Source organism: Pristiophorus japonicus, chromosome 6, assembly GCF_044704955.1.
Source record: "Pristiophorus japonicus isolate sPriJap1 chromosome 6, sPriJap1.hap1, whole genome shotgun sequence".
NCBI lineage: Eukaryota > Metazoa > Chordata > Chondrichthyes > Pristiophoridae > Pristiophorus > Pristiophorus japonicus.
The window spans coordinates 175,212,979-175,236,979 of NC_091982.1; the positions used below are offsets into that span (position 1 = coordinate 175,212,979).

Consider the following 24,001-nt stretch of genomic DNA (forward strand, 5'->3'; position numbering starts at 1 on the left):
CAGACCGACGCAACCAATGCCCTTCGGCATGCATTGCTGGCTGGACACGGCCCTGCACCCCAAGGTGTCGTGTTGGCTCAAAGTACGACCCCTAGCACTCAAGTGAAAACGGCGGATACAGTTCCTCCTGACTCGGAAGATGAATCGCCATGCTTCGTCTTCCACCACCACGGCAGGCAGTCTTGTCGTTTCCCCCTGCACGCCAGTTTCGTCTCGGTTTGCGGGAAACAAAACAGACGGGTGGTGTTAAAACACGGGGTGGGAAAGGATCTGGAGAGAAATGTGGCCGCAGGTAGGGAGGTGGGTTGATTTTTCATAATTGTTACATTTTTTTTTAAGTTCGTGCGTTCATTGTTGTTTGGGGTGGTGGGGGCGTAGGGATGTGTTGGGGGGCGGGGAGGGGGGTAGAGGGTGTTAGAAACATAGAAAATAGAAACACAGAAAATAGGTGCAGGAGTAGGCCATTTGGCCCTTCGAGCCTGCACCGCTATTCAATAAGATCATGGCTGATCACCCACCCCAGCACCTCCCCCCCACGCCCCCTCCACACCCCCCGATCCCCCCAGCTGCAAGGACCACATCCAACTCCCTCCCGAGCACATCCAATGAACTTGCATCAACAACTCTCCGCGGCAGGGAACCCCACAGGCCAACAACTCCCCGAGTGAAGAAGTCTCTCCCAATCCCAGCCCCAAACAGCGCCCCCCCCGCCCGGCTCCGGACCCACCCAACACCGGGGAACACTCACCCCGCACCCAACCCGCCCCGTCAGAATCCTTCCCAAATGCCGAACACCCCCGGATGTCGAGCCCCCAGCCCTAGCCACCCCGGAGCCACGCCCCAGCGACGCCAACCACACCACATCCACCAACCGCCATCTGCGCAGTCAACCCGTCCACCCCACTCTGAACATTCCCCGCACCGAGGCACAGAGCCCCCAGACCCGCCCCTGCAACACACTTCGCCCCCCCCAGACCTTCGCTGCAATGTGGCCCCTCCTGTCCCCCGCCCTGGGTTTCTCCGCCCCACACCTCCACCACTCTCCCCTCCATCCCCCGCTCCCGTCTCCCCTCATCTTCCCTCTGCCTCCCCGCACAGGCTCCCATCTTGGGGGCGGTAACCTTCTGGGGCAGGGAATTTTAGCCCCCAGCGTGGAAGTTTTGCTCCCGCCGCAGAATTCAATAAAATATTTTTGTTGATAAAATATTTTTAATAATTCATTGTTAAATAAATTTTTGATTGAATTTAACAATTGTTGCATTCTCTCAATTACGTTAAGCATAACATTTTAACAATTGTTTTTCATTTGATGTGCATTCTATTATTATAACAAAAGTTTACTTAAGTTAAGCATTAATGCAAATGCCAGGCCTGTGCAGGCAAGGCAAAAACATAACTACGCATATGCAACTTTTGCTTAACCTTAACTGTAAATCTAAATGTGACTATCCACAATGTAAGTTCAGGAAAAGCGTTCATAAATGAGCTGCTGACGCAACAGATTAGCAGCCGCGTCACTGCCACTGGGCACTGGTCTTTGAGGGGGTGGGGGGGGAAACCATGGCTAGATCGTCAGGCTGATTGGCCTCCCCTAGGTCCTCACCAGCCTTCTCTTCCACCTCTTCCTCCTCGCCGGATGGCTCTTCCATCTCCTCTCCTTCTGGAGGTGGACCTGCAACCCCATCTGGCATTAGCTGTCCTCTCCTTATAGCTTAGGTATGCAGCATGCAATACACTACAATAAACTCAGCGACCTGGTCAGGGTGGTACTATAGGCTGCCACCAGAATGGTCCAGGCATCTGAAGCGCTGCTTTAGGATTCCAATTGTCTTTTCAACTATGTTGCATATCGCTATGTGGCTTTCACTGTAACGTTTCTATGCTTCAATGACAGGATTACGCAGTGGGGTCATCAACCAACTGGCAAGGCCACATCCCTTATCCCCTAGCATCCAACCTTGGCCTTCTGGCTGATTGACGAACAGGTCAGGAATAGCACTCTTACGTAGGATGTATGCATCATGGATGCTGCCAGGAAATGTAGCATTTACTGTCATGATTATTTGCTTGTGGTCGACAACAAGCTGCACATTCAGGGAGTGGAATCCCTTTCTGTTACGAAACACCTCCGTGTTCTTTAAAGGGGCTTTCAGGGTAATGTGCCTGCTATTCGAGAAACCCAAAGCCCATAGGGAAGCTTATAAAGTCCATCCTGCGAGTGTAAAGGGCTTCAGTCACCTGCCGAATGCAGCAGCGTGTGGCATGCTGAGAGATATGACAGATGTCGCCAGCTGAAGCCTGAAACGATCCCGATGCGTAGAAGGCTAGGGCTGCAGTAACCTTCACCTCAACGGACAGTGCAGTTCTAATGGTGCTGGAAGGCTGCAGATCCTCCTTGATGAGCTCGCAAATCTCATCGATGACCTCCTTCTGGAAGCTCAGCCTCCTAAGACACGCGTTATCAGACAAGTTGAAGTAAGGTTGCTTTTCCAAGTATCTTTGTTGGCTGTACGCTCACCTCCTCTGTCTCTGTATATGCATTACTCTGTCACCTCTTCGAGTGATCCTTTCAGAAACCAGCTTGTGAGCAGTTATGAGTAATAGCGCAGAAAGCATAAGCCCAATCACTATCAATAATTATTTTCAGCACTTTTCACTAAAAAATGCCTAATCCACTATGCTGTTAGTAAAATTAAATATAATTAATAATCTGAGTAGATCGATCTATACAGGACCCTTAAATAACTCTCAGCTATCTAAGTACGATTTTTTAGCTGCCTCCGCCCTTCCTCCGATCTTCAAAATGGCGTCCGTAGTGCCCATTTCCTTCTGTCAAGCCCGGGAAAAGCAACTATTACTCAGCCATGTTCTCAGCGAGCGATCAGCCCAGCGAAGTGCCGAAAGTTGGGATAGGCGATGTGCGGGCAATCAGCTCAGCGAAGTGAGCCGAAACTTGGGGGCTTACTTTTCCGGCGATCTTTCTGGCCTGGTTTCCACTTTTTCCTCAAAATGGGCGATAGAGGTACATTTTGGGTGATATATGGGCGATGTGAAGTGGAAAGTCTAGCCCCAGATGTTTTGTATCTCATCGCGGCTGCAGTATGAACTGGAATACAGTTAGAACATAAGAAATAGGAGCAGAAGTAGGCCATACGGCCCCTCGAGCCTGCTCCGCCATTTAATACGATCGTGGCTGATCCGATCGTGGACTCAGGTCCACTTCCTTGTCCGCTCTCCATAAACCCTTATTCCCTTATCGTTTAAGAAACTGTCTATTTCTCTCTTAAATTTATTCAATGTCCCAGCTTCCACAGCTCTCTGAGGCAGCGAATTCCACAGATCCACAACCCTCAGAAGAAATTTCTCCTCATCTCTGCTTTAAATGGGCGGCCACTTATTCTAAGATTATGCCCTCTAATTCTAGTCTCCCCTATCAGTGGAAACATCCTCTCTGCATCCACCTTGTCAAACCCCCTCATAATCTTATACGTTTCAATAAGATTACCTCTCATTCTTCTGAATTCCAATGAGCAGAGGCCCAACCTACTCAACCTTTCCTCATAAGTCAACCTCCTGATCTCTGGTATCAACCTTGTGAACCTTCTCTGAACTGCCTCCAAAGCAAGTATATCCTTTCGTAAATATGGAAACCAAAACTGCACGCAGTATTCCAGGTGTGGCCTCACCAATACCCTGTACAACTGTAGCAAGACTTCCCTGCTTTTATACTCCATCCCCTTTGCAATAAAGGCCAAGATTCCATTGGCCTTCCTGATCACTTGCTGTACCTGCATACTAACCTTTTGTGTTTCATGCACAAGTACCCCCCAGGTCCTGCTATACGGCAGCACTTTGCAATCTTTCTCCATTTAAATAATAACTTGCTCTTTGATTTTTTTTTGCCAAAGTGCATGACCTCACACTTTCCAACATTATACTCCAGCTGCCAAATTTTTGCCCACTCACTTAGCCTGTCTATGTCCTTTTGCAGATTTTTTGTGTTCTCCTCACACATTGCTTTCCCTCCCATCTTTGTATCGTCGACAAACTTGGCTACGTTACACTCAGTCCCTTCTTCCAAGTTGTTAATATAGATTGTAAATAATTGGGATCCCAGCACTGATCCCTGCGGCACCCCACTAGTTACTGATTGCCAACCCGAGAATGAACCATTTATCCCGACTCGCTGTTCTCTGTTAGTTAGCCAATCCTCTATCCATGCTAATATATTACCCCCAACCCCGTGAACTTTTATCTTGTGCAGTAACCTTTTATGTGGCACCTTATCGAATGCCTTCTGGAAGTCCAAATACACCACATCCATTGGTTCCCCTTTATCCACGCTGTTCGTTACATCCTTAAAAAATTCTAGCAAATTTGTCAAACATGACTTCCCCTTCATAAATCCATGCTGACTCTGTCTGACCAAATTTTGCTTTTCCAAATGTCCTGCTACTGCTTCTTTAATAATAGACTCCAACATCTTCCCAACCACAGACATTAGGCTAACTGGTCTAGAGTTTCCTGCTTTTTGTCTGCCTCCTTTCTTTAATAGTTCATTACTTAAATGTTTGTTTACAAAAACCATTGCATCCCTACCAGTGGGTCATGAATGAAATGGACTGATGAAAAGCTAGCAAGTTCATAAAAAGCTACACACAGATATTTATATATCATATTTCTAATATAGCATAAGTAAAGCTAGCAAAACGTTACACTTCCTCATTAATGTCTTACACATACTTGGTTAACTGTTGCATGTTTTGCAACAGTAGAAAAGTTACAAAGACAAAATCTATTCTGCCAGAAATTAAAACTTGTTTTTGTATCACAAATGTTAGACATGAAAAATAAAGCAGTAGGTTAGTATGATACCTGCACTTTAGAACAAGTATGCAGAATTATCGGGCTCAAGTTTCGGATCCCTGCTAGAATGGTGCACATCGGAGAGGCCCGCCTAATTTGTAGAACTGAAAAAGCGGCAAATACTTGCCTCGCGATTCTCCGATATCTGTAGGGCTGTTTCCAGCTTGGCGTGGTGCAGCAGGAGCTGCTGGGGGCGAAGCTATAGCCCTGCGCCAAAACAGTGCCGACGGCTGCGCACCTGCGCAGTAGCTCCTGGCCCTCCCAGCTCTTCCTATCCCTGGCTGAAGGGACGTCGCCCCTATCCCGGGCCGAGTGCCCTGACAGTACTTACCTTTACCGCGGCGGCCCGTCCAGCATCTCCTGGGGCAGGCCCCGCCCGAACTCCTCATCGACAGCGGGGCATGCCCGCCCGGCATCTCGCTGGGGGCGGGCCCCGCCCGAACTCCTCGTCGGCGGTGGTGCCCGCTCGCCTGGCATCTCGCAAGGGGCGGGCCCCGCCCGAAGCCCTGGTCGGCGGCGGGGCCCCGCCCAACCGGCATCTCCTTGGGGGAGGGGGGGGGAGAGGGGGGGGGGTGTCCCAGCACGCTGTTGGAGGGCTCCCGGTGCTGCAGTAGGTGAATAGAAATTTAATTTTTTATTTATTGATTGATTTATTTTTTTTTTTTGATTGATTTAGTGGTTGATTTGTTGAGTTATTGATTTATTATTGATGATGGCTCTTTATTTGTAAAAGTGAAGTGTTTAATTCTTGTAAACTTCCCTTCCCCACCCCCCCCATCTCTCGTTCCTTACGCCTGATTTCTAAGTGTCGGCAAGGTTTTTCTGAGTGTACAAAAATCTACACTTACTCCATTCTAAGTTAGCTTGGAGTAAGTTTTCGCTGCCTAAACTTGCAAAACAGGCGTAAAAGGCTGGTAACGCCCCCCTTTTGAGAAAAGAACTTTCTAAAATGCAACTATTCTAACTCACTAGAATTGGAGCAAACTAAATGCTGAGAATTGCAATTTCTAAGATGCTCCATTTCTAAACTAGTTGCTCCAAAAAAATAGAAGCAACTCGAGCCCAGACATTCTCCCTTTCTTCAATGGCTAACTCCACAATCTAGAGCCCTTCTTTCTACAAGAAGTCCATTCAAAAGAACTATTCCACATAGAAATTCAGTCAATTGTGGTCAAGATGTTTTAAAAAAAAAGTCAATTTCTCAATTTCCAGAATGAAGATCTGCTCATTCACCATTGAATTATTGGGATTTAGTACTACTATGGGCCCAAGTTTTTGCCAGGAGTTGCTCCGTTTTTTTTTGGAGCAACTCGATTTTTTTGGAGTATCTTAAAAATCGCAATTCTGCCCATTTAATTTGCTCCAGTGTAAGTGAGTTAGTTCGGGTTTTTTTTTTTTTAAAGTTTTTTTTTCTCCAAACGGGGGCGTTACCAGCCACTTACACCTGTTTTAGCCATTTAAGCAAGTTTAGACAGCTAAAAGTTACTCCAAACTAACTCAGGCCAGTGTATGTGGCCACTTTTGTCCACACAGAAAAACCTTGCGGTGAGCTAAGAAATCAGCACAGGGAAGTACATTTAAAAGCACCAAAAACAAATAATACAAGGAAGCTGAGAGGACCTACACCTAGCACCAAGACTAACAAAGCACTAAACAACTAGATTAAAAATGGATTGGTAAACTAGCAAGTACATTTTAGCAAGTCCTGTAAATAAGAGTTTCAGCCAAACTATTTTACAAAATTCCTTTTGAAAGCAGAAGAGTAAACTTGAATGTAAACCAAACAAGAATTTAGGACCACATAATCAATCAATCAATCAATCAATCAATAAATAAATAAAAAAATAGAAGTCCTACCTTCAGCAAAGCTTTACTGCAGAAAAACACTAGCAAGCTGGGTACTGTTGCACAAAGTCTATACCGTCTCATGCCCAGCTGCCGGCCAAATGGACAGTCCGGCTGGTGGGTGGGAGGGACTACCAGCGGCAGGAGACTGCAGCCTGGGACCCTTGGATTTGGTCCCCAGTACTGGGAAGGGAGCATCAGCCCTGGTCGGCAATTAGAAAGGCTGGGGGGATGCCGTCGATTGGGAGACCTGGGGGGGTGGGGGCGGGGGAAGCTACTGGCTGGACGGGGAGGCAGGGAGGCTTGTGAACGGGCGGGGTGGGTGGGGGTGCAGGGCCTCCGCGTCCCTGGCCATGCCGGGTTCTTTGACCGATTTTGGCCTCTATGCACCTCCTCTGGCAGTCGAGTGTGTAGGACTGCGACTCCAGGCCACAACTGGTGTCCGCTATCGGGAGGGGAGCCAATATCGGGAAGGGTGGGAGGAGGTATGTCCGATCGTGGGGGAAGTCGGCTAATTACGGGGGTCTGATCACGGGTGGTTTACAGGTAAGCTTGGTGGGCCGGGGGTAGCACTCCTGCTCCTCCTGACCCACAAGCAGTGCTGGAATGACACTTAACCTGTTTCATCCAGCCGATCTCATCTCCCTTCAACAGCCGGGTTTCCCAGGTCAACGTGTGTGTGGCTGGATAAGGCAACGGGCCGCCGATGAGGAAGCCCATTCGGCCAGAGCTAGGGGTGGCGTGCTTCGGGGCCCTCCCACACAGCCTGCAGAGATTGCGGGGGCGAGGAGCTACTGCACATGCATGCACACTCTAGCACGCATGTGCAGAGGTCCCGGCACTGTTTTCAACGCCGGGACCTGGCTCCGCCCCCCACTGCTTGTTCTGCGCAACACCAAGGACCTGCAACGTTCCAGCAGCGGGGAGAATACAGAGGCACGTCTTAGGTGCGGTTTTTCTTCTACAAAGTCGGCGCATCTTTCTAAGCAGGGTGGGGGGGGGCAAACTTGGGCCCTATATTAGCACTCTAAATCACAGGTTTGAGATGGGGGTGTGTGTATGTGTGTATGATGAGTCGGAAAATATGCATCCAGATCTAATAATTAGTACTGAAGGATCCCAAGCAAAACTCAGCAAGATTCCTATCGTCATGCATCTTTTCCTGATGGAATATGTACATACCATTCACTTCTGGTTAACAGAAAAAACACTAAGTAGCTCTTCTGGAGTTCCCAAATTTCTTAATATGGCCCTGGAGAACTGTACTTATAATACATAGGAACTGCAGCAACGACAACGCCCTTAAATGCTCCTAATCCCTACAGCTACAACAGAAAAAATTGCAAAGCCTTGATGAAAAAACAAATGGCAACATCAGCAAAGATAACACACCCACATCATGCTCCACACCTACACTACTATTGCGGTGTGCCACAGGAAATCGACTAATTGTATATCTGAAGTCACATGCATGAGGTTTGGTTCAGAAACAAGACAGAAGGAAACACACTTCTGGCCCCCCTTTGTCTTTAGCTGGTTTTAACAGTAGAAACACAAATCTGATCAGCTCCAGGTTAGTCACCATAGTTTCCCATTGACAGTCAAGCATACATGGAAAATACAGGTCATAACTTGCCTCCAGAAGGCCTTCCAGGAAGTTTCCAACTCTGTTCAATCCACATCCGAGAACCTGGTTGCTATTGCGTCAATCCCTACCGAGGATCTTCCCTTCTTACCCTCTGATCTTTGGCAAGCTCCCACCCTTACCACAGACCAGTCCTGCTGCTCAGGAATGATCTTTCTTCAACCATTCACTTCTTGCCCTTCCTCACTGCTTACAAGCAAAAATGAGATGAAAAAGTGTGTACGTACACATACATATGTATTTTATCATTTACGTCATGATTCAGTGTCAATTTTCTGTTTCTCATGGTTAAACATTTAGGGCCCAAGTTTCGGCCTCAGTTGCTCCTGATTTTTTGGAGCAACTGGTGTAGAACGGAGTAGCTTAGAAATTCAAATTCTCGGCATTTAGTTTGCTCCAGTTCTAGTCAGTTAGAACAGTTTCACTTTGGAACAGAATTTTTTTTTCAAAAGGGGGAGTGTCCGGCCACTTACACCTGTTTTCAAAGTTTCGGTCGTGAAAACTTACTCCAAACTAACTTAGAATGGAGTAAGTGAAGATTTTTGTACGCTCGAAAAAACCTTGTCTACACTTTAGAAAATCAGGCGTAGGTTACAAATCAGGCGTAGGGAATGGGTGGGGGGGGGGGTTTAAAGGGAAGTTCACAAACATTAAACACTTCAGTTTTACAAATAAGGAGCCATCATCAATAATAAATGATAAAAACATCAATAAATCAACCAATAAATCAATCCAAAAAAATTAATAAGAAATAATTTTTTTTTTAAATCAATAAATAAAAATTTTCTACTTACTGACTGCAGCACCGGGAGCCCTCCAACAGCATGCTGGGATGTCCCCCCCCCCCCCCCCGCAATGTGTCTGTCAGTGCCTCTATCTCTCTGTCTGTGTGTGTGTGTCTCTCTCTCATTCTCTGTCTGTCAGTGTCTGTGTTTCTGACAGCGAGGGGAGGAGGAGGAGGGGAGGGGTCGAGGGAGAGAGGGGGGGCAGGGGATGGGGGAGAATGGGGAGGGGGGGGGAGAAGGGGAAGGGGAAAGGGGGGGGGGAGAGGAGAAGGGGAAAGGGGGGGAAGAGAAGGGGAAAGGGGGGAGAGAGAGAAGGGGAGGGGGAGGGAGAGAGAAGGGGAGGGGGAGGGGGGGAGAAGGGGAGGGGGAGAGAGAAGGGGAGGGGGAGGGGGGGAGAAGGGGAGGGGGAGGGGGGGAGAAGGGGAGGGGGAGGAGAAGGGGAGGGGGGGAGGAAAAGGGGAAAGGGGGGGAAAGGAGAAGGGGGGAGAAGGGGAAAAGGAGGAGGGGGGGGCGGGGGAAAGGAGGAGAAGGGGGGGGCGGGGAAAAGGAGATGGGGGAGGGAGGCTGAACGGGCTGGGCCCGTCCCCAGCACCAGATTTACAGGTAGGTGGCGTTGGGTCGGGCCAGGGGCGGGGGGGTGGGGGAGGAGCGGGAGTGAAGTCGGGTCGGGAGGAAGCAGGAGCCAGGCGTGGGAGGCAGCCTTATGCACGCAGCCCCAGTGAGCCCATTCGGCCAGGGCTAGGGGCTGCGTGCTTCGGGCCCCTCCCACAGAGTTTTGGGCGCCTGGAGCTACTGCACATGCACGCCCACTGTAGCGCGCATGTGCAGAGGTCCCGGCACTGTTTTCGGCGCAGGGACCTAGCTCCGCCCCCTACAGCTCGTGCTGCGCTGCGCCGAGCTGCAAATGACCTGCAGGGAGCCGGAGAATCTGTAAGTTTTTTTAGGCACACTTTGTGGCACGAAAAACGGGCGTCCAGGTCGGGGCTGCACCATTCTAGGCGCGGCCCGAAACTTGGGCCCTTAAAATGGTGTTTTTTTAACAAATTGAAACTTTAGGTTATTCACATAAAAATTACGCAAAATCTTTCTCCCCATTTCAATCTTTACTCCAACTATTTTGCACTTAAAAATAAAATCTACCCAATTACAATCGAGCAAAAAAAAAATGTTCATGATAAGTTGTTCCGACAGTTCCTTGCCAAACTCGTTTAAATTCCTAAATACCAAATTCCTAAATATACAATTCACAAAAGCAGTTACCAATTTGTCCATACTCTCAGCTCCATCAACTTTCTCCTCCTTGCCATTCCAGCACGATCCAACGCATCAGGTTCCTGGTAAATCACGCTTCCCACGCAAACTTTGTATTAAATTTGTCCATTGTCTTTCTTTAGCAGAGGATCTTCCAAAAGCCATTGAACGCCCTTCTCCCCATCTCTCTCAAAGCATGTGTCGGAGGTCCTGTTTGCCCCCTCAGGTGAACATAAAAGATCCCACAGTACTTGATGTCCTGGCCAACATTTATCCCTCAACCAACACAACCAAGACCGTTTAATTGGTCATTTATCACATGCTGCTTTTGCTACCTTGCTGTGCGCAAATTGGCTGCTGTGTTTCCCCAGATTACAACAGTGATTTCACGTCAAATGTAATTCATTGGACAAGGTAATTAGTGGAGTTCCCAGGTCATGAAAAGCACTACATAAATGCAAGTTCTTTCTTTCCCTTCTTTCAATTAAGACAACATTGTGAGCAGCAAACCCCTGTTTTTCCAATAAGTTGTACGCTATGTGCCTGGCCCCAACAGTAGTATGGAGTTACAGAAAATTCAGCCCAGAATTTTACAGCAGTAGAGTAGCACATTAACAAGTACCTTTATGTAATGATCAATTCTCTCCACAGAGGTGAACCTAGCCTCAGTCTCAGAAGCAAGCCGAACAGTAAACTGAAATAAACCGGTCATCTGCAAGAAAAATATAGTCATAGCAAACCATACCAAAATTTACTCATTTTCTGAATAAACTATGAAATTCAATGAAGGAATGGCCTTTTTAGTTTGAACTGTTGATCAGTGCTATGAAAGCAGAGAAAACCAGAAGATTCAAACCATAAAACAATTCAATGTCACATATGGAAGAGTTGTAAATATTAATACAACTTCCTTCTCTGTTGGCAGGAACTTGTACAAACCTGGACAGCATAAGAAATTGCAAGTCCTGCATAAGCTGGAGGAATATGTCCATGCATTACAACTATTATCACTGCAGTTGTGCCGATAAGAATAATACTGACTATATCCAGTCTCACAGCGAGCCAGCGCATTGCACAGGTGAACAGGAAGAATGGAGCCTGATTAGCATCTAGCAGCTCCTGGTACCTGAAAAGAAATACACAACCGTTCAGATTAACCAAGCAGCAGTAAGTGTGTCATGTAATTAGTACTCATACAAACTGACATGGCACACTATTCAGACTTTCCACCTTGGATTACCTTACAATCTAGGATGTATGTAGTAGCTTGCTGTGGTACTGTAAGGTCACAAGGTACAACTGGTATGCTTTTTTCAGATCAGTAAGAAACTAATCACTCTTTGGAAGATCATCAGGTCAATTTGTGGCCAAATGTAATTTTTACAAATGTTTTTCAATTAGAACTTATTTTCTGCTCCAAAGGAGCTGACTGTGTTCTTGTCTATACAATACTTTTAAATAAAGTGTGACAGAAATTTGCATGGGGGAGCAACACATTATAAAATAACAACTTTTGTTCTTTCCTCCCTTTCCCTGCCCCTGCACTTGCTTAAAATCAGTTGCATTTCTAACTTTTCCCAGTCCTGACGAAAGGTTGTGGACCTGAAATGTTAACTCTGTTTCTCTCTCCACAGATGCTGCCTGACCTGCTGAGTGTTTCCAGCATTTTCTGTTTTTATTTCAGATTTCCATCATCTGCAGTATTTTGCTTTACATTATAAAATAGACTAGCTACTCATAAGTTGGATGATGCACTATTTCCCTTTACAATCCACCGTTTTTGTGCACAGTACTAACCTGCGTCGGTAATCTCCAGTCTTGTTGTATGCATGGATTGTGGTTAGCCCCTGGATACTGGATGTAACGTGCGACAGGAAAGGAGACTGAGTGATGTTGTCCAAACGTTTTAATTCTCTGATAAAAATCCTGCAGAGATTAAGTTTAACAAAAATTCTAAAAAGATCAAATGTAAACAACAGATATACACATGTTCCACTCATCTGAAATATCTAAAAATTCCCTTCTTTACAAGTTTTCTGCAGTCCACTGCATGTTTTTCTTGCACGTTAATAGCGGACGAGTTGCTGATTTCACTCTGTATTTTGCCACAAATTGTATTAATTTATAAAAGTAATAGATGCAATATTACTCTTATTTCAGAAATACATTTCTTGTATCCATCATGACCAAAATATTTTCTTCCTCCTTCCTTACTGGCTTTTATTACTCAAAACCTACTCAATTTCAATTTTATCCACAATCATGTTCTACTGAAGAAACTACTTCCTATTCAAACACAATACAGCAAAAGCTATTTCCCATCTTGATGTAGTTATTAGGATACTTGCCAGGCTCTGATTGAAAAAAAGCTTTTCCATTGTAGGCTTGTTATGCTACCCCATCTCCAAGAAGAGTTCTGCACCTCCATAAGGCTCGATCTTTATTCAAGGAGCCAAAGCTGCACTATGCGCACACTTCTATGCTTTCCCTCAGGCCTGTCTATGCTCCAATTGCAGGCTAAAACATTTTCTTTTCTTTACAAATCAACCCACCTCCCTAATACACTGCCCCACTATCTATATCTCAACCCAGCACATCCTCACTGTAAATTTCGACATTAGCCTACACATCAAACTAGCCGCACTCGCACCTAACTCTGCCAAATGCCATGGAACATCTACTACTGTCCTTAAAATGTATTCTTAACCCAAATCCATTTTTGGGCAGAACATGAAAATGTGTGTTAAAAAAAGAAATGACTAGTAAACAAGGAATTCTGTATGTAGTGAATGGCACATAAATGTGGCCGGGTCAGATTTTCTTCTTTTTATTTTATATAAAGAAACTGATCAGTTTGGGAAGTGGTCATGTTATATATGAGCATGTACTGAATACCTGAAGCAACAACACAACTTAAACATACAGGAATATTGACAATCCATTGTACATATATGCCAGCTGGTCAGGTAATTGAGATTGCTTATACGACCTGGAGAATGCCAGAATAGTGACATGATAGACAGATTTGAAACAGAAAAAAAAAATTTCAAGATGCATGTTTAATTTTGTACAAAATTAGCTTATCTCCTGTGGTGTTGCACACGAGGAGTCCAGACCAAGTGTAGTTTTCAAGTGAAATGAGATTAAAAGGTGGGGCATAATTAAATATGTGCGCGCAAACATAATTCAGGCCCCATTTTAAAGTCAGACATTCTGTCCTTATTCTATGGAGCACTTCATTTGAAATGATCTATTATCTGTAATATATTAAAAGTATTATGCCTGTGCACACTTCCTGCCAACTTTTTCCCTTATAAATTCCTCTATCTAGAGTTATAATATAAGCTGCCTGTGTCAACTTGTCATGCTGTAATGACACCCTCCTACCAGTGGTGGTGCTGCTGCATTTTCATTGGCAGGTGTTTCTAGTTGCAGTGCAACAAGTTTACAAAGCGCAGTTTCAATCATTAATGTGAACATATGAATTTATAATTGAAAATGAGGAAATGTGTGCAGACAGAAAACTTTTAATCCATAGCCAGTCAATCATCTGTGATGCTTTACAAGATAAGTTGGGGAATATGGTCTCTTACCAGTCTCTGCTGTCTTCATCCCACTTTTTCCTCCCTGGTTCTGTCTCTCTTTTCGTTTCAGTTTCTGTCCTCTCAACTCTTTTTTGGATATCTCTGTCCTTCTCTGCTTCTCATGTCTTTTTCTCCATTCCTCTCAGGTGGGAGGTGGTGGTGGGTGATGAATGGTATGGTGTGGTGTGGGTGGGAAAAAGAGCCAGCAATGGATGCCAGGCTGCAGTTTGGGTGCACTGCAGGAAAAATGCAACCCTCCTCAACTCCCTTCCCCAATCACTTGTGCTTTCCCCCACCCCTTCACTTCCATTGTGTAAACCTGCTAAAGTATGAAATAATGAAAAAATAGACCTCCTAAAAAGGCTATGTAAATAGGATAATATGCCATATTACAAAATGGAGAATTATTCAAATGAACTACAGGTATCATAACCTTGTGCTATGTTTTTGAACTTGCGAAGAAAAAAATATGGGTTGCGACTCTTATCAGATAATCGTAAAGAAGTGCTGAAAAATAATAAGCAAAAGGACTTTGAGGGTGGGTAAAAATGATAAGGAAGGAAACTGGTCGTAAACAAGTTTGGTAGAATTATAAGTAGTGTAGCTGTTATCCGTTAGACCAGACCGAGGAAAAAGGGAGCTCCAAAGCCACTGTATAATTTCCTTTTTCCAGATTGGGTAACTATGCTCTCTCTGTATTTTGCAGTGTTTAAGTCATGAAAGACAATTTGGTTTTTTTTTGACCACCAGATAATCATTAGGCAACCATAATGTCCCCTTCCCAGTCTTCTTCCTACCACTTCTACTCTCACCCTTCAAATACTTAATCAACCCCTTTATCCTACCTCGCTACACTGCCATCTCACCTCCCCTCAACCACATTCCCTTCATCCCTACCTTCCTATCTGTTTCTCTCACAAGCTTGGCTTTCAAAATTAAACTTGCTTTTTTTTTTAAAAAAAGAGAAAGGAAACTTCCTGTTTGCCTTTCTCTCAATGGTGCCCTCCTCTGTCTCATGGGTGTTAGTATTTAGAATCTATCTCTCAGATTTGTGTGATTAGCAGTGATATAGGAACAGGAGTAGATCATGCAGCCCCTCAGTTAGTTATTTCAGTTGATCCAACTGCAGATTGGCATTCAGTCTCTGTTTGGAGCATCTTTTTACCCATTTGTCCATTCAATTAGACCTTGGCTGATCTGTACCTCGGCCTCTTTTACCTGCCTTTGTTCCATATCCTTTGATACCTTTATCAAAAAAAATCGACTGATCTCAGTCTTGAACATTTCAATTGACTCAATATTCACAGCCTTTTGAGGGAGAGTGTTTCAGATTTCCACTACCTTTTGTGTGAAAAAGTGCTTAGCAATTTCATTCCGAAATGGCACAGCTCTAATTTTATTATGCCGTCTTGTTTATTCCCCCGCTAGAGGAAATAGTATCTCTGTATCTACCCTATCGAATCACTTGCTTTAAACATCTCAATTAGATCATGACTCAACCTTCTCAACTCAACGGAAACAAGTTTATGCAACCTGTCCTCATAATTTAACCCTTTAAGCCCAGATATCATTCCAGTACCTCAAGGCCAATATATCCTTCCTAAGCCGTGGTGTCTAAAACTAAACGCAGTACTCCAGACCAGGTCTAACCAAGGCTCTGTGCAACTGAAGCATCACTTCCTCATCTTTGTATTCCAACACCCATGATAACAGCTATGGTTCCATTAGCCATTTTGATAATATTTTTATTATCTTTGTGATCTGTGCACAAGGACATATAAATATTCTCCACAGTCTCTTATTAAGAAAATATTATGATTTCCCAATATTAAACTCCATCTGCAATATGTCAACCACAGTTTTATGAACGCAGCCAGCGGCAACTGCCTCAAGTCAACATCAACCTTATTTGCATTTGCAAAGGGAACAACAACCATTTCAGCCGTGGGTCCTGGACGCCTATTATTTTTTTGCTTATACCAATATGGTAGGTGGTACACTTGTGGCTAGTAATAAGTGTGCGCTTCCTTCCCACCATATTGGAGGCTTAGCACCGGAAAAATAGGCGCTGCGCGATCTAATTTCCAGGCTATTAGCTCCAAGCCCAGACTTTTAGGAGAGGCGAGGCTGATACCATCAAGTAAAAATTTTAATGAAGGCATTGAAAGACATAAAAGACAATTCAATGGATAAATGTAATAGTTATGATGAAATATGTAATTTTGTGTATTTGTATTTTGTTTAAACCCCTTTTAGGCATCAAATATCTCCGTTAGAAAAAAAAACAGTGGATGAAAAAAAATTCTGATATAATTTTGAGCAGATTATGGGAATTTGGGGCAGTTTGCACAATCACAGGGCAAAATACTATCACTATACCGTCACCTATTGTGCATCTCACTGTGTGACATCTTCAACACTGAAAATACCCATCATAGCATCACCTACAGGACTGGCAGGAAATATTGTGTGCCCTGTTAGAGAAGCTATGCAAGGCAAAATTGTATTCAGATTTCATTTTTTTTTAATTCAGAAATTTGCAGAAATAGTTCATTCAGATGGTCAATAAGACAGTCCAATCTGCAAGGCTGGTACTAACTGTCATCATATAAGGTAGATTTGGATTCCTTGTATAAGCTCTGACCTTCTAATTTGATGCATCTATCTCTTTGCCAACTATATGTTTACTCTTTTCTGTAAGTAGGTAAGACAATTTATGTTATGTCCTGTGACATTGTTTGGAACCTTTAGTCCCATGGTACCATGAGACAGTGAGTCTTTGGAATGTTGAGCTAACAGGACCTAATCTAAACCAGCAGTAAGGGTTATGGAAGAGGTATGTTGTAATGGCCTTTAACTGAGAGTATAATTGTGAACGATTATCATTTAGGTAAATTGAGGGATGGCCATCCAGCAGCTCAAGCTCAGCAAGTGTAACGCAAGGTCTCCTGCAGCCTTCACATTGCCATATGTGTTCTGTATTTTCTTCCTCTAATAAATCTATAAGCAAAGTCTTTAGGAACATAGGAACAGGAGTAGGCCATTGAGCCCCTCAAGCCTGTTCCGCCATTCAATGAGATCATGGCTGATCTGCAACCCAACACCATATCCCTCAACACCTTTGGTTAACAAAAAGCTAACAATCGCAGATTTTTAATTAACAATTGACCTAGCATCAATTGCCATTTGCGGAAGACAGTTCCAACCTTCGACCACTCTCATTCCCTGACAAAGCTCACTTGTATAGTATAGTCTCCAACACTTCCTCCTAAAATCAAAGTGACAAGTGTATATAGGCGTTTTCCATTATAAATGTGGACATGGGAATTTATAATGGAAAAAGCAGACATAAAAAATGATAAAAACAATAGACTGTTAAGTCATGTAGACGGGAAGTGCTTACAGATCCAAGTTTTTTTAATTATATAGATAGAATTTGATATATTTAAATTATATATAAATATATGTATTTAAAATATTGTGGATTACACATTTCTGATATTTATTTTTATACTAGTTGATTTCTCGTGGTGTTGTTTACAGAGTGAAGACCTAGCCTTCAGATCATGGGGGCGGGGGGACGGTTGGACTGGAGAAACAGACATGAATAAACTTGTGATGCTGTAATTACCCCCCCCACTGTCAGAGATGATGCTGCAGATAGATAAAGCACGTGCGCAGGAGGGGAGAAGTTGCGAGGAAAATAAATCATGGGGTGGAGGGAATTTATTTCCTTTTTTTGTAAAACACCATTGTCACTAGATATCCCAAATAGACTGATTGTGGCACTTAGATGTATGTTAAAAATAATAAGGCATGTTGAGCAGCAGCTCAGAGGACTGGGAGGGGGACTAAAATCAGAGCTGCACCTGGATGTCAGTGTGGCTTTGCAGCAATATGGGAAGCTAGCTGGCTCGCAGAATGGGGCTGACTTTGGCCATGATAGGAGGCAACAGAGGAGGGAAAGGTGTCTCCCATGAGTGGGAGCAATGACTTGAGAGATTCACATAGGGATTCAAAATCCGAAGCAGCTATTCCCTCCCAAATCATGCAAGTACTTTTTTTTTTAAACCAGAGAGTCCTTAGTCTGAAAAATTATCCTGGGGGAATTCACTCCAAGGACATTAAGAAAGGCTCCAGAGTAGCAGAGGATGGGACATATGCTGTTAAGGACCCAGGAGTGCTATAGTTTGGGGCAATGCTCTGGTTAATAAATATAGTGCAGACAGGAAGGGTGCATATATTTTTTTATTATATTTAGATGAATAATCCAATATATATTCTGTGCACTTCTGGTCCTCGTCTGTTCGACTGATTAAACAATGAAGTACAGAATTTAATTTATGAATGTAACTGGCATGGGTGGTGACTGGCACAGATTTATTTAACAGGGAAAGGGGTAGTAATAGACAAATATATGTAATTATTCCTTTTTGCAAAGCTTTATCTTGAACAATGCCATAAGAGATTCATTAGTATTATTTATGATATTTGGTATTGTGAAGTTCTGGTTCTAAAATAAAATTCTATGACATTCAGTTTCATAGTCAGAATTTACAGGTTGAAAAACAAATGTTAAATTTTGAGCCACAATCCAATTAAATGTCATAGTTATATTAATATAACATACCCAAACTTTATCATGGATATTAATATTAAGACAATCTTGAAATGGGATTATCTTGACCTTAGTAAATAAAACAAAACTTTGTTATAGTAGAAAATCTTGGAGCAGGAATAAATTAAATTAAATGCATACATGAAGTATTAAAGATACATATATTGCACAAGATTATAACTGGAACACAAATGTACTCTTAGATATATTCATTTTAAGGCAATGCTTAAGAACATTTTCTGGTCTTAACTTGTCTATATTCCATTGGGAGTAATTTCACTATTTATGGCAAGTGGACTAGAAATAACCTGGATGAAGATCTGGCAATTGCATTATTTTTACCAAAATGGATAAAAGCACAACTAGTTAGACATCAACAATATCTGAACATCCAACTTGCAATACCATTAGTATGTTCTACACATTGTTACTCGATGAAACAACTACCGGTCACATAAAAGTTACTTTTATTATTACCTTGATACCTGGTTGAGAATCATGAAGAGAATGACAAGTGGGCCAACTGCAACAAGAAACCATGGGAAGACAGAACCAACTACACCAATGCAGAAAAACACCAGGATGATGTTCTGAATAAACATCTCTGCTTGGAAAGGTAGCCGTGTGTCCACTAAGCAAATGTGGAAAAAACATTTCAGATTTAGAGAAACAATCAGAATTAAGGAAATGTTTACAGCAAAAATCATGTTCGCACAGGGTCCTTCTTGTAACAGAAATATTACACAATAGCACAACAACCAGATGAAATTTACAAGAATGTTTTTCTAGAATGTTAACAAACATATTTTAGCTAAGACTGCATTAGTCAGAACACTGCTGAGAAAGATACCTTCATCCATGTCCTTTGAGAATCGATTAAGGATTCGGCCAGGGGGAGTGGTGTCAAAAAACTTCATGGGGCCCCTGAGGATCTTGCGAAAGAGTTCATCATGAAGCCTGGATGAGGCTCTGAGTGTTCCCTTCAAAAGAATTATTGAAACCATAAAACAGTTAATTATCTATGTTTGCACTCATTTTAAATGTTATACATCCTATGTGGTGTTTGTTAGGAAAAAGTAATTGAGCTGTGGACTTAATTACGAGCACTGACACACCCAATCAAATGTACCAAAGGTTTTCTGAGGCTAATCAAAGAAACTAATCTGAAAGAATCATATTCCTAACAAAAGTAAAATTACAGGATTAAACCTAGTGTATACTCGCACAGAACTGAATATAAACATATTCAAGTCTCAACATCCAAACCCTGTTAACTACTGCAAAGCGATAGATTGTGTGTCTGATTGGGTACTCTTCACATGTGCAATCCAAGCATTCTCTACCACCATAGACATTTTTTATGTCTATGTCAGGATATTGCTCCACATTCCCAAGAAAGCAAATCCTTGTATCTGTCTGGCCCTCCCTCAAAGGAAACACCACTGCTGATATAAGATGACTGATATTATAGAAACATAGAAAATAGGTGCAGGAGTAGGCCATTCGGCCCTTCTAGCCTGCACCGCCATTCAATGAGTTCATGGCTGAACATGCAACTTCAGTACCCCATTCCTGCTTTCTCGCCATACCCCTTGATTCTCCTAGTAATAAGGACTCCATCTAACTCCTTTTTGAATATATTTAGTGAATTGGCCTCAACAACTTTCTGTGGTAGAGAATTCCACAGGTTCATCACTCTCTGGGTGAAGAAATTCCTCCTCATCTCGGTCCTAAATGGCTTACCCCTTATCCTTAGACTGTGTCCCCTGGTTCTGGACTTCCCCAACATTGGGAACATTCTTCCTGCATCTAACCTGTCTAACCCTGTCAGAATTTTAAACGTTTCTATGAGGTCCCCTCTCATTCTTCTGAACTTTAGTGAATACAAGCCCAGTTGATCCAGTCTTTCTTGATAGGTCAGTCCCGCCATCCCGGGAATCAGTCTGGTGAACCTTCGCTGCACTCCCTCAATAGCAAGAATGTCCTTCCTCAGGTTAGGAGACCAAAACTGTACACAATACTCCAGGTGTGGCCTCACCAAGGCCCTGTACAACTGTACTCAAATCCCCTCGCTATGAAGGCCAACATGCCATTTGCTTTCTTAACCGCCTGCTATACCTGCATGCCAACCTTCAATGACTGATGTACCATGACACCTAGGTCTCGTTGCACCTCCCCTTTTCCTAATCTGTCACCATTCAGATAATAGTCTGTCTCTCTGTTTTTACCACCAAAGTGGATAACCTCACATTTATCCACATTATACTTCATCTGCCATGCATTTGCCCACTCACCTAACCTATCCAAGTCACTCTGCAGCCTCATAGCATCCTCCTCGCAGCTCACACTGTCACCCAACTTAGTGTCATCCACAAATTTGGAGATACTACATTTAATCCCCTCGTCTAAATCATTAATATACAGTGTAAACAGCTGGGGCCCCATCACAGAACCTTGCGGTACCCCACTAGTCACTGCCTGCCATTCTGAAAAGTCCCCATTTACTCCTACTCTTTGCTTCCTGTCTGACAACCAGTTCTCAATCCACGTCAGCACACTACCCCCAATCTCATGTGCTTTAACTTTGCACATTAATCTCTTGTGTGGGACCTTGTCGAAAGCCTTCTGAAAGTCCAAATATACCACATCAACTGGTTCTCCCTTGTCCACTCTACTGGAAACATCCTCAAAAAATTCCAGAAGATTTGTCAAGCATGATTTCCCTTTCACAAATCCATGCTGACTTGGACCTATCATATCACCTCTTTCCAAATGCACTGCTATGACATCCTTAATAATTGATTCCATCATTTTACCCACTACCGATGTCAGGCTGACCGGTCTATAATTCCCTGTTATCGCTCTCCCTCCTTTTTTAAAAAGTGGGGTTACATTGGCTACCCTCCACTCCATAGGAACTGATCAAGAGTCAATGGAATGTTGGAAAATGACTGTCAATGCATCCACTATTTCCAAGGCCACCTCCTTAAGTACTCTGGGATGCAGTCCATCAGGTCCTGGAGATTTATCGGCCTTCAATCCCATCAATTTTCCCAACACAATTTCCCGGCTAATAAGGATTTCCCTCAGTTCCTCCTCCTTACTAGACCCTCTGACCCCTTTTATATCCGGAAGGTTGTTTGTGTCCTCCTCAGTGAATACAGAACCAAAGTACTTGTTCAATTGGTCCGCCATTTCTTTGTTCCCCGTTATGACTTCCCCTGATTCTGACTGCAGGGGACCTACGTTTGTCTTTACTAACCTTTTTCTCTTTACATATCTATAGAAACTTTTGCAATCCGCCTTAATGTTCCCTGCAAGCTTGTTCTCGTACTCCATTTTCCCTGCCCTAATCAAACCCTTTGTCCTCCTCTGCTGAGTTCTAAATTTCTCCCAGTCCCCGGGTTCGCTGCTATTTCTGGCCAATTTGTATGCCACTTCCTTGGCTTTAATACTATCCCTGATTTCCCTTGATAGCCACAGTTGAGCCACCTTCCCTTTTTTATTTTTACGCCAGACAGGAATGTACAATTGTTGTAGTTCATCCATGCGGTCTCTAAATGTCTGCCATTGCCCATCCACAGTCAACCCCTTCAGTATCATTCGCCAATCTATCCCAGCCAATTCACGCCTCATACCTTCAAAGTTACCCTTCTTTAAGTTCTGGACCATGGTCTCTGAATTAACTGTTTCATTCTCCATCCTAATGCAGAATTCCACCATATTATGGTCACTCTTCCCCAAGGGGTCTCGCACAACGAGATTGCTAATTAATCCTCTCTCATTACACAACACCCAGTCGAAGATGGCCTCCCCCCTAGTTGGTTCCTCGACATATTGGTCTAAAAAACCATCCCTTATGCACTCCAGGAAATCCTCCCCCACCGTATTGCTTCCAGTTTGGTGAACCCAATCTATGTGCAGATTAAAGTCACCCATTATAACTGCTGCACCTTTATTGCACGCACCCCTAATTTCATGTTTGATGCCCTCCCCAACATCACTACTACTGTTTGGAGGTCTGTACACAACTCCCACTAACGTTTTTTGCCCTTTGGTATTCTGCAGCTCTACCCATATAGATTCCACATCATCCAAGCTAATGTCCTTCCGAACTATTGCCTTAATTTCCTCCTTAACCAGCAATGCTACCCCACCTCCTTTTCCTTTTATTCTATCTTTCCTGAATGTTGAATACCCCTGGATGTTGAGTTCCCAGCCCTGATCATCCTGGAGCCACGTCTCCATAATCCCAATCACATCATATTTGTTAACATCTATTTGCAGAGTTAATTCATCCACCTTATTGCGGATACTCCTTGCATTAAGACACAAAGCCTTCAGGCTTGTTTTTTTAACACCCTTTGTCCTTTTAGAATTTTGCTGTACAGTGGTCCTTTTTGTTCTTTGCCTTGGGTTTCTCTGCTAATAGCTATGTTAAATGGCTATTACATACATGCCTGGCAAGGTGTCATTTAATTTTTCTTCATTCTCATACCCTTCACATATTTCAGAATTATCCAGTGGTACTTGTTTCTTTGAGGGTGGAAGAATCACCCTTGGTTGAAAAGGATACATTTGTAAAGAGGTACATCTACCTTAATTTATGAATGACAAAAGCATTGTGCAAAAATTTAAGTTGAAATTTGCTCTTGCACAATGTCCCATTTAGAAATGTCAATTCATAAGAAACCAAAAGCTCAAAAGGATAAGAAAGTTTGTGAAAGAACAGATTAAGATTCTGAGGTTCAGTCAACAGGGGCAGAGATCAGGATTGAAATTCCCTTCACAAAGTATGTATAAAGGTGGTGCTCCTTTAGAATCAACTTGTGCTGAATAATGGAAAACTGTAAATAACCAATGGGACCATAACTGATCTTGGTTTCTACTTCAAGGTCAGCAGAGGTTAACATAAGAAGTAGGAGCAGGAGTAGGCCATATGGCCCCTCCTCAAGCCTGTTCCGCCATTCAATAAGATCATGGCTGATCTGATCATGGACTCAGCTCCACTTCCCCGCCCGCTCCCCATAACCCCTTATTCCCTTATCATTTAAGAAACTGTCTTTTTCTGTCTTAAATTTATTCAATGTCCCAGCTTCTACAGGTCTCTGAGGCAGCAAATTCCACAGATTTACAACCCTCAGATAGAAGAAATTTCTCCTCATCCCTGTTTTAAATGGACGGCCTCGAATTCTAAGATTGTGCCCTCTAGTTTTAGTCTCCCCCATCAGTGAAAACATCCTCTCTGCATCCACCCTGTCAAGCCCCCTTATACGTTTCGATAAGATCACCTCTCATTGTTCTGAATTTAAATGAGTAGGGGCCCAACCTACTCAACCTTTCCTCGTAAGTCAACCCCCTCATCCCTGGAACCAACCTAGTGAACCTTCTCTGAACTGCCTCCAAA

General features: G+C 43.5%; 1 protein-coding gene across 5 annotated transcripts in view; it reads right to left on the reverse strand.

The window, feature by feature from the left end:
• abcc5 (ATP-binding cassette, sub-family C (CFTR/MRP), member 5) overlaps positions 1 to 24,001 on the reverse strand; it is a 142,824-nt gene that overhangs the window by 25,702 nt on the left and 93,121 nt on the right. For 3 of the 5 annotated variants that reach the window (XM_070883412.1, XM_070883410.1, XM_070883413.1), the window contains exons 20-24: positions 19,445 to 19,574; positions 19,072 to 19,225; positions 12,190 to 12,318; positions 11,332 to 11,518; positions 11,015 to 11,104 (exon numbers count right to left, since the gene is read on the reverse strand). In XM_070883412.1, the coding sequence (XP_070739513.1) occupies positions 11,015 to 11,104; positions 11,332 to 11,518; positions 12,190 to 12,318; positions 19,072 to 19,225; positions 19,445 to 19,574 (690 nt within the window). Of the gene's footprint in view, positions 1 to 2,105; positions 2,447 to 2,479; positions 2,567 to 11,014; positions 11,105 to 11,331; positions 11,519 to 12,189; positions 12,319 to 19,071; positions 19,226 to 19,444; positions 19,575 to 24,001 lie in introns of those variants that run through there. The other 2 variants (XM_070883414.1, XM_070883415.1) reach the window with 2 other exon arrangements.